At 41.2% G+C, this 11937-nt stretch overlaps 2 protein-coding genes across 2 annotated transcripts in view; both read right to left on the bottom strand.

Moving 5' to 3' along the window:
- SSBP1 (single stranded DNA binding protein 1) overlaps window positions 1-11937 on the bottom strand; it is a 103349-nt gene that overhangs the window by 57954 nt on the left and 33458 nt on the right. The window lies entirely within an intron of this gene.
- Window positions 9070-11334, bottom strand: TAS2R4 (taste 2 receptor member 4). Its single transcript, XM_044388795.3, has one exon. The coding sequence runs from the start codon at window positions 11331-11333 to the stop codon at window positions 10431-10433; it is 903 nt and encodes a 300-aa protein (XP_044244730.1). The 5' UTR covers window position 11334; the 3' UTR covers window positions 9070-10430.

The raw sequence follows: 11937 nt of genomic DNA, 5'->3' as shown, positions 1-11937 counted from the left end.
AACCACATTCCAGTCAACATCTTGACTACAGCTTTTAAGACTCTGTGCAGAGGGCCCACTTAAGGCTGTGCCTGGACTCTTTAGCCACAGAAACTGTGACGTAAATGTGTGTGTTGTTTTAAATTGCTGAGTATGTGCTGTTACACCGCACGCAGAAAACCAATACAGTAGTCAGACCAGATCAGAAACTATGGGGAAACAAGGAGAAAGAGGAATTGAATTAGAAAGAAGGAGGAAGGCGAGGCTAGCTTCTGAGGAAGGCAACATGGGTGTGGAGGAAGGAGCAAAGTGATCTCGAAAGATCCTAGAAGAAACCAAAAACCCAGCCCCAAGCCCTCTGCTTCAGCAACAAGCAGAGTGTGTTCAGGGGTCATGACCTTCCTGCAGTAGAAGACCCTGAGGGGCCAGCACACCCAGGACAATGAGCTGGGGATCCCTTTACATTTTCGGATCCATTCTCCAAAACCCCAGACCAGAAGGACTCTATTTCCAACCAGGACAATGAGAAATTCAGCCACAGCCACAACCATCAACACAGCTACAGAAAGGGGTCTCGCTGCTGTCCCAGACTGTGCCTTGCTTCAGCCACGAATGTGTGTGGCTCCTGGCTAAGCTTCAGATCTCAAGGGTGATACAGAATTGGGGTAGAACATTTCACTTCTCAGAGTTCGGATTCTGTCACTGTCCTTTTGAAATCCATTCTCTGACCAAGAAGACACAGCTGTGAACACAAGTAATGTTCTCAAAGGTAAGAGCCTCACTTCCATCCGCATCTGCGTGAAGCTGGCCTAGAATCTGAGATGAGGAACAAGCCACAGCTACAGACTGTCCTTCCAAAGGAAGCAAGTAAAATCCACAGTACCCTTGAACCCTGCTCCCACCCACCCTAACTCTGCAAAACCAAAATAAGACATTCTGGGAATCTCAAGAGTGGCAAAAGCAAAGCACCTCATATTATAAACAGGTCAAGGACAACATTTATGAATAACTTGGCAAATATTTATCAAATGCCTAGCATGTGCTGGGCCCCCAGTCCAGGCTCTGGGGATACAATCACCACAAAAACAAAGTCCCTACTGTCACAGAGCTGACATTCTGGAGGGCGAGGCAAATAACTAACACTGTTTTAACACGTTTGTAACCTGAATATATAAACCTAGAGTTTTATTTATACACACACACAGGCTTGTTTCAATGGAAGAGAAACAAAGAAAAAAATAGGGTAAGAAAATGAGTAAAAACAACTATGAGACAGGATAAATATTTACTGCTGAATAATATGTGCTAGAGGAGGTCAAGGTGGAGAGAAGTCTGGGAAGCACAGTGCCAGTTCGTTTCCATACAGAACTGTATCAGCCCCCAATCAAGGGCTGTAATGAAGGAGTGTATCTGAAGAGTGACAGTCTCATTGTTCCCTAGTTTACCAGAGCAACCGCTTGGGTCTACTTTTGATGCAACCTAACCATGCTGGCCATAACACTATCACACCTCTTTCTACCAAAGTCCTTTCCATTCATACGCCCACTATTCCTCTGCTCTGAGCCCTCAGCCACTCTCACAGTACCTGAATCAAGGAAAGGAAGCCAATGGGAATACAAGTATCAGAAGAGACCCTCAGGGGGGCAAATTATGGCTTTCTACTCAGCATCAACACAGCAGTCTATCCTATACGGAGTAACAATATTGATAAGCTTCTGCTCAACCAAGAAAACAATCAACAAAATGAAAGGCAACCCACATAATGGGAGAAAATACTTGAAAACCATATATCTGATAACGGGTTACTATCCAAAATATGCGAGGAGCTCATACAATAGCAAAAAAGCAAGCAACCCAATTAAAAAAATGGGTGAAGGACCTAAAATGGTTATTTTTCCAAAAAGACATATAAATGGCCAACAGGTACATGAGAAGGTGCTCAACATCACTGATCATCAGAATGAGATATCACTTCACACCTATTAGAATGGTTATTAACAAAAATAAATAAATAAAAGATAAAAAGTGCTAGTAAGGATGTGGAGAAAAGAGAAACTTTATACACTTTTGGGGAGAATGTAAATTGGTACAGCTATTATAGACAACAGTATGAAGGTTCCTTAAAAAAATAAAAATAGAACTATTATATGATCCATCAATCCCTTCGCAGGATCTCAAAAAGTATCTGTGCTCCCATATTCATTGTGGCATTAGGCACAATAGTCAAAATATGGAAACAACCTAAGTATCCATTAACAGATGAATAAAGAAGCTGTGATAGAGAGAGAGAGAAAGAGAGACAGTCCCAAATTTACAATGATTCAACTTAACAATTTCTCATTCTATGATAGCACAAAAGTGATACACATTCAGAAAAAACTGTACTTTAAATTTTGAATTTTGATCTTTTCCTGAGCTCTGCAATATGATACCCTCGTGTGATGCTAGGCCGCAGCAGTGAGCCACAGCTCGCAGCCAACCACGCGATCACGAAGGTAAACCAATAAACTGAGAACTATCTGGTTTTTCATTTTCAGTAAAGCATTTAATACATTACATGAGATATTCAACACAGTGTTGTAAAATGGGCTTCGTGTTAGATGATTTTGCCCAACTGTAGGCTAATGTAAGTGTTCTGACCATATTTAAGGTAGGCTAGGCTCAGCTATGATGTTCACTAGCTAAATATTAAATGCATTTTCAAAGTAAAATATTTTCAATTTACCATTTAAGTGATGGGTTTATTAGACATAACCCTATTGTAAGTTAAGGAAGATGTGTGTGTGTGTGTGTGTGTGTGTGTGTGTGTGTGTGTGTGTTATTCAGCCTTAAAAACAAGAGATCCTGCCATTTGCAACAACATGGATGAACCTAAAAGGCATTATGCTAAGTGAAATAAACCAGACACACACACAAAAAAAGAATGCATGGTCTCACATATATGTGGACTCTAAACAAGTTGAATAGTGAGAAGCAGAGAACAGAATTGTGGCTATCAGGGGTGGGAAGGTGGGGGAAACTGATCTAACAGACAGCATAATGACTATAGTTACTAATACTGTACTGAATACCGGACATGTGCCTAGAGAGTAGATTTCAGGTGCTCTCATCACACACACAAAAATGGTATCGATGTGAGGAGATGATATGCTAATTAATTTGACTATAGTCATCATTTTACTATGCATATGTATAACAATTCGTCCTACTGTAGACCTTAAATATATACAATTTTTATTCAAAAAAATAAAATGGTTTCACATGGATATAGACAGAAAAGAAACAAAGAGCAAGCATTGCTTTCAAGAACTCGGATCTGGGGGCGCCTGGGTGGCATAGCGGTTAAGCGTCTGCCTTCAGCTCAGGGCGTGATCCCGGCGTTATCGGATCGAGCCCCACATCAGGCTCTTCTGCCATGAGCCTGCTTCTTCCTCTCCCGCTCCCCCTGCTTGTGTTCCCTCTCTCGCTGGCTGTCTCTATCTCTGTTGAATAAATAAATAAAATCTTTTAAAAAAAATAAAAATAAAAGGAAGACAGAGCCTAATTTAAAAAAAAAAAAAAGAACTCGGATCTGACACCTTCACCCAAAAAATGCCCCTCCTCCACCAGGCTCCCAGACTAAGTATTCCTCCTTCCCCCATTCTCCATCTGACACATCTCGGGGACTCAAACATTTTGTACTCCTATTCACAGGCACCCATTTTCAGTGCTTCCCAGAACTGCACCTGCTTTGCCACTAGGCGGTGCTGAGGCAACTCTTCAGTAGCAGCGGTTAACCTGAGCAGTCATTCTCTTAATGAGCTGCATGAGCCCAGACATGCAGAAATGGAACAGATTAAACACACTGTTAATAAGCATATGTAACAGCAACAGAAATTATAAATTTGTATATATTCATAGTCTTTAAAGTTTCCCTCCCCACCACCTTATGAAGAGGTGAGGTTCTTGCTCTGTGGGTCAGCACCGCCTCTTGGTGGGAGGTGTTTAGAGGGAAGAGGAGGGGTGCAGTCATGACCCAAATGCAGCAAGGATCACAATCTTTGAGGAAGATGATAAGAATCAGCAGCATGTGGTGGGGGGGGGATGAAAGTGAATGGACAAAAAATCCCAGGGCAGAGGGGGGGTGTCTTGGAAGATGAGAGTAAACAGTAGCTATTTTTCCATAAGCATGAATATTTGGGGAGAGAGATAAGTACAGCAGACAAAAGTTGTAAGACAGTCCAGAAGGCAAGGCTTAATTCCCCTTCTCTTGAGAGTGAGCTGGACTTTAAGACTTCTAAACGAGAGATTCTGGAAAGGGAAACAGAGTAACAGAGTAACAGAGTAACCGGGCAGTGGAGAAACCCAGCAGACACCACCTTATCCAAGCAATCAAGGGTAACATGACCAGTGAGAAGTCATGATGATATCAGATATCCCCCACTGTGACATGAGGAGAAGGACACCTCATCTCTGTTGGGACTCTTCCCCAAAGGCCCACAACCCCAGTCTAACTATGAGAAAAACATGAGACAAACCCAGATGGAGGGATATTTTACAAAATGCTTGAACTGTAATCTTCAATACTGTTATGGTCATGAAAACAATGCATGATTGAGAAACACCACAGACCAGCAGAGATTAAGAACACCTGACAATGAAATGTAACATCAGATCCTAGACTGGGATCCTGGAAGAGAAAAAGAACGTGAGTATGACAACTGGTAAAATCTGAATGAAGGCTCTATTTAGTTCACAGTTAATGCATTAGTGCTAGTTTGTGTCCCACTGAGGGCTGGTGCTAACGTGAACCTGGGAGCACTTGCCTTTGGAGGAGTAGAGAGCCAGTGCACCAGGATATGTAAGATGTCAACATCAGGAAAACTAAGTGAGGGGAATCTGGGAACTCTCTTGAACTCCTTTTGCAACTTTTCTGTAAAACAAAATAAAAAATCACAACTTCATTTTTGACAAGCTATAGACAACTCCGTTACATGAAGCTGTTTGTATAAAAATTATGTTTTTAACAGTTTGAAAATTGTGCTTTTCTAGAGGAGACTAAAGTTTTCCCATAACATTGTAAGATCATGCTAAGAAACAGGCAAAAAAGAGGGCAGACACGGCCTTCTGGATATCTGCTCATCCACAGCCAAGGGCTTTGCAGGTGCACGTCAGCACCAGCCCTCTGCGGGGGCACAAACCTCAGGAGTAGCTCCCTGGGGGGAGAACTTACAAATGGAGTACTTGCGGCCATTCATAGAAAGGCAATGTGCTTCAAAGTCAGACAGGTTTGAGGTTGCCTCCCAACTCAAACAGTTAGCAGCCGTGGCCTTAACCAGTCAGTTAATTAACTTCTCAGAGTTTCAGATTCCTCTTTATAAAAATTCTGATATTGTATGATTTGCCTCACAGGGCTATTGTAAAGATAAAAGGACATCTGAAATTACCCAGCCTGGTGCCTAAAAAATAGTGTTACCTAATTAACGTTACTTTTCGTTCCTTCCCTGGATCTGATTTCTCTCCAAAACCACTCCCTTCAATAAAGTAGGAGAGTGCCTTAAGTCTGCTATTATTCACAGTATGCAAATACAGGATGAACTGAGTTGCTTCTTCTAAGGAAGATGATCAGAATTTCTGGAATGCAAGAATAAAGATGAGAGACTGATTCGGCCTTTGATAGAAGTCAGAAGTATAGAGAGGTAAGTAGGAGTTAGAGAGTAGTATCAATAGCAATATCTCTAACTATTTCCCCTATTGCGATATCTGGATTCAGATCATCATTATAAAGTCATTGTCCCAACTATAAAAGCAGCAAAACTGAGACAAATAATTTTCCTGTATTTAAAATAGGTCAGAAATATTATCAAGCAAATCAAATGTGGACCTGTGTGTAGACACCTCATTTGCAAGCAAGGTACACATGCATCAGGTCATCTACCCAGGGCCTCTCGCTCCTTCCTACAGACACAGAGTCACAGTCAAGCCTTTCTCAGGCCCTATATAGCCCACAGCCATCCCCCAGAGAACAACCCAGTAGTCCTGACAGGTTAATAATATTGGTGCTTCCCCAGAAGCCGGACCCCACACCCACCCCACTTAGCTAAGGGAAGATGGTGTGCAATCTCTGCCCCTTCCCTGCTGTTATCCTTACCCTGGACCCCCTCTCCCTCCCTCTCCCCACCCAACCTCCATTAACTTATATCACTTCCTTGTTAATTTCCTTGCCAGGCAAATTCTCACAGTTCCCTTTCACACTTCACTTCTCAGGGAATAAAACTGGCCATGGGCCAATTACCCAAAGCCCTAGGGACTTTTGTCAAACTACCACTTTCCCCTCTACTCCCACACCCCAGAGAAATGGGAGGCAGGGCACACAAAATTCAAAAAGAATTCCCAACAGACCCTAACTTCTTCTCCCCTCTCCAGCCTTCCTTGAGAAGCAATGGGCGAGACTAGAGGCTCCAGCTCCAGCTCTAACTTCAAAAAAAGAAGAAAAAAAATTATTTTAAATGCCTTCAGTAAGCTTCAGTTTCACCTGAAGACTCTGGCATTTAAGGTTAACTTAAAAGTTACATTCAATTCGTGCTTTAAAAGACTAATGCCTCCTTCTTCTAAACCCTTCTTTCGTTTGTTTTTTAAATAATTAAAACAACTGAAAATGGCTCATCAACAGAATCCTAGTAACAATGGGAGCCCAAAGTCCCGTCTGTTTAAGCAAAATTCAGGCAATATAAAGGAACTCCTAAAATCCTTGATTTAGAAGACCCATAAACACTGAGAACAACCTGATGGTTGGGGGGGGATGGGAAAAATGGGTGAAGGGGAGTGGGAGGTACAGGCTTCCAGCATAATGTATAAATTTGTCAAATCACTATGTTGTACACCTGAAGCTAATGTAGCATTGTGTGTCAACTATACTCAAAATTTTTTAAGGTTTGGAGATGAAAAGGTAAAAATCCTTGGAATGCATAAGAATTTCATTTCGTTCGGATGTGAATTGTATCCACTTTCCTGTCAGCTTTCTATTGGCCTATTCCTTTCCACATTGCAACATTCAAAATAAATTGAAAAATAGTTTCTTCTTTAATGTTGCTATATTTTTAGTTTAAAAAATATCTCACCTAAAACAAAAAGCTTCTGCACAGGGAAGGAAACAGTCAACAAAACTAAAAGGCAACCTACAGAATGGGAGAAGATATTTGCAAATGACATATCTGATAAAGGGTTAGTAACCAAAATATATAAAGAACTGATGAAACTCAACACCCAAAAAACGAATAATCCAATTAAAAAATGGGCAGAAGACATGAACAGACATTTCTCCAAAGACATCCAGATGACAAACAGACACATGAAAAGATGCTCAACATCACTCATCATCAGGGAAATGCAAATCAAAATTACCATGAGATATCACCTCACACCTGACAGAATGGCTAAAATCAGCAACACAAACAACAGGTGTTGGCGTGGATGTGGAGAAAATGGAACCAACCCTCGTGCACTGTTGGTGGGAATGCAAACTGGTACAGCTGCTGTGCAAACAGTATGGAGGGTCCTCAAAAAATTAAAGATTTAATTACCATATGACCCAGCAATTCCACTACTAGGTATTAATCCAAAAAAATACAAAAACACTAATTCAAGGGTATACATTCACCCCCACTTTTATTGCAGCATTATTTATTTACAACAGCCAAACTATGGAAGCAGCACAAGGGTCCATCGATATATGAATGGATAAAGAAGATACAGTATATATTATCTACAATGGAATATTATTCAGCCATAAAAAATGAAATCTTGCCATTTGCAACCAACATGGATGAATCTAGAAAGTATAATGCTAAGTGAAATAAATCACAGAAAGACAAATACCATATGATTTCACTCATGTGCAATTAAAGAAAACAGATGAGCAAAGGGGAAAAAAGAGAGAGAGAGAAGACAAACCAATAGACTCTTAACTATAGAGAACAAACTGATGGTTACCAGAGGGGAAGTGGGTGGGGGGATGGGTGAAATAGGTGACGGCAATTAAAGAGAACACTTACCATGATGAAAACATAAAATAATAAAAAATTTAAAATTGATACACACATACATATATATACACACATCTCACCTAAATTTCAGGCTTAAAAGCCTACTATCTATCTACATGGTATCACATTTATTTCACCTAAGGAAACTGAGCACCTATAAGATTTTTATATCTCCTCCCTAAATAATATTATTATATTATACAACATTAATGTTATATTAATTATATATACATGTACATATGTGCATGTATATATACTTTTTTATTTGAAAGAGAGAGAGAGAGCACGAGCAGGGGAGGGTGCAGAAGGAGAGGCAGATTTCCTGCTGAGCAGGGAGCCCGATGCAGGACTTGGTCCCAGGACCCGGGGATCATGACCTGAGCCAAAGGCAGAAGCATAACTGACTGAGCCACTCAGCACCCCTTGAATATTTTATTCTTGTCCTAGAAGATAAAGCTTTATAACTGGGCATTCTCCCAGTCTTTCCATCCACCTTGTGATATAGTTTAAAAAGAATTGGATTTTAGAATCAGAAGATAAATTGGAACCCTGAATCTACCCCTTCTTAGTTTATGAGCCATTTATAATACCTGTTTGTGCCTCAATTTTGTCATCTGTATGATGGGTAATACCAACATTCTCCACGAAGTTGTGAGGAACCAATAAAACCACATGTGAAAATGTAGCTCCGACAATACAGGGCTTTAGCCGTCCAAAGTTAAATGGCAAAGTGCCCGAGCTACAGCTGCTTACAGTGTTGTTTCATGATGTCATACAGACACTGCCCTGGCACCCACCCTTCATTTCAGAGAGTGCCTCTTCTTAACAGAGTTTAAAACATCCCTCCCTTCCCTGAATAGGCAGAGAATATAGGGAGGTACAGGATATTGTTTATTAGAGAGCCTATAAGTTCTCACATCTTAAAGAAAGACTCGAAAATGTTTAAATTCCTGGTTAATAAGTATTTAGTGGCAGAGCATTTGGAAGCAGCAAAACTCCAAACCTACAACATTGCTAAAAACTCTACCCAAAAATCAGGTAATCTGTAATATTTGGAGATTTCTCATTTTTTTCTTTTTTAATAAAGAGAATGTTATTTTAGTAAGATTATCTACTTTGAGATCTGTAAATGTTACATACATATTTTATAAATACAAAAAACTGTATAAATATAAATTATTATCCCCAATTCCCATTCCAAAACTGATCAATATTCCATCTTCAAATTTCTGTTCCTCTGTAGCCAGTCCTGCTGTCTCAACTCCCTCACCTCTAGAAAATAAGATTATTCTCCTGAAGAATTGTGCAGTGGCCATACAACTTAGTACATAAATTCATAAGCAGATGACATATATTCACCAAAAGTCCGATGCTCCCACTAGCAAGCCATTGGACTGGTAAACTCTTGGCTTTCCCCGGAATTCCGTATTACATGACACAGTATAATCTTTTGTAAAGTTATATTCAGATTGTGTTAATTTCACTATTTGGCACTTGCTTTTTTTTTTTAAGATTTTATTTACTTATTTGAGAGATAGCGAGAGAGCGAGCACACACAGAAGGAGAAGCAGACTGCCTGCTAAACAGGCAGCCCAATGCCGGGCTCTATCCCAGGACCCCAAGATCATGTCCTGAGCTGAAGCCAGATGCTTAACCGACTGAGCCACCCAAGTGCCCCTGGCACTTGCTTTTGACCTCAGGCTGGCTCCCTGGATTTTGAGATCCTTGGAACTATCCTGGATTGGGTTTCTTTCATACTAATCACTTCCTTCCACCCATTAACTCTGGCCCTTCCCTTCTTTCCAGAACAAACCTCGAAATGTAGTCCTAGAGTTTCTTGGTAATAATAGCTCAGTGACTGTGACCCAGCAGGGTGAGGGTTCTTTTTCTGTACACCTACCACAAGTATATATACTGTTCCCTTTCGTCTTTCTCTTTCTTCTCTTTTCTAAAACTTTATTTTCTTCCGTTGCTCTTTGCATCCTCTTGCTATGTTTTAAGCCAGTCTAGTGCCTGCTGATGACGATGCACCCATTCATTGCTAAGCCCTTACGCAGGGCTCCTCAGCTAAACCTCAAAGATTTAACTAACGATGTGAACTATAATCTATTGCTTAATTTGGGGGAACTCCCCCTTATACTCCAGCAGCCCGTGGAACAATGTAGTGACTTCCACTAGCCAGGCATGCAACACCCATGCAAACTACATGATCAGTAATGTCTTAAACAAGTTCTTTAGGGAAAAAATGCCTAATATTTTAAAATTTTTTAATTGCAGAATACACTGAAATACAGGCACTCAAAGGCCAAGGAGGTCAGATCAGCAATTACAAGAATGAATTCCACAGACGGCTAGGAAAGCTGCTCCCAGAGAAAATCGCTCTCCCAAACCGTGACATGACTCCAGCCACTATTTACTATTGAAATTCTACCACTTGTTGAAACAAAGAATCTCCTTTGCTTTTGTCTTCAGTTTAGGATGTGTGAGAATAATGAGAACAGAATGTCCTGGAGGGTAAATGGTGGAAATAACCATGCAGATGGATTTGGCTCCCAAATCCATCCCAACAAAAGGGAAATAATGTAGCAGAGTAGCAACTGAATAGGGAATGTACAGGATGAGGAAACAGGTCATGAGTTTCATAGCGCCCACATGAGCTTCAGTCTGGGGATTCCAAAAAATCGTGGCGTTTCTCTGCATCTTCTGTATGTGTGTCCTCAAGGAATGTATTAACAAGGAAGCAGAAGTCACATTAATGATGAACTGGAGAAATGAGCGCAAGACCAAAGAGATCACCAAAGACAAGACGCTCTCACTGATGTCACATCCTGTACCGTTTCTCCCCGGCACAAATTCAGGAAAGCATGATGTCTGTCTGAGCACAACATACAGGAGAGTGGTGAAGGCAGAAATCAGCACACAGGCTAGCAGCAGCCTGGGGATCTTTAGGGAGAGACTTCGTTTCAGCAGGAGAAATACTGCGTGATGGAAGTCCGTAATCTTCACGCAGTACAAGGCATTGAGCAAGGTGACAAGCCAGAGACTATTAGAGTCCAAAAACATCCAACACATCAGGAAAAAAGTGGATAAGTGCACTGACCTTTCCACATTTGGGGAGATGAAGAAGTAGATGATGTTGAGTAGAAACAGTCCCAGCATAAGAAACCTGGTGATGCCCAAGCTGAAGAGGATCCTATTAGAAGAGGAGATTCTGGAGCTTTTGAGCCAAGTCCGATAATTGACCACTGCGATAAACAGATTTACAATGAGTCCTGCAAAATTCAAAATTGCTGAGACAATAATGGCAGAGAAAAAGAGTATCTGAAGCATCTTTCCTCATTGAGAACTTAGCAGCTGTGGTTTGGACACTGGGAACAGGAGGAATACTGAGAAGTGCAAGTAGGCGCCAGGACCCAGCCAGAAAGGACATTCCTTTTCTAATTGTCTCCAGTGTGGCAAATGAGCCATTAATGGTCTAAAAACCAGCTGCTTTTCCTGAGATGCAAATCTTCCCAGGATTGCATTACTATTTCTTCATTCATATCCTGTTTTTCTTAGAAATGCCTAATTAAAACAGCCCCAGTGAACCTGGGAGTCCACTCTGCCAAGAGAAGGACAGCTGGAGGGAGGAGTTATGGAAGGCTCCAAGGACTTCAAATCCAAATGACAGAACTCCTGTCCCGCAATGTCTCTGTCCCTGCTTCACAGGGAATGAAGCTTCATGGCTTCATAGCAACCCCAGAAGATGGGAATTCCCAGGCTTCACTCTTACCCACCCACCCTCATTCACACATCGGTGGATTACTGAAGTTCAGCTTCTCTTCTCCCCTGTAACCTGTTGACGCTGCAGCCCTATTTTCTCCATCTGTCATTCTGGCGGTGCCAATGTTACTCGTCCATCCCTGAGCATCTCTGGTGATTCACAGTTACAAAA

The sequence above is a fragment of the Ursus arctos genome, unplaced genomic scaffold, assembly GCF_023065955.2.
Source record: "Ursus arctos isolate Adak ecotype North America unplaced genomic scaffold, UrsArc2.0 scaffold_3, whole genome shotgun sequence".
Lineage (NCBI taxonomy): Eukaryota > Metazoa > Chordata > Mammalia > Carnivora > Ursidae > Ursus > Ursus arctos.
The sequence above is the reverse complement of the archived record's forward strand: the minus strand, read 5'-3'. Positions and strand labels throughout refer to the sequence as shown.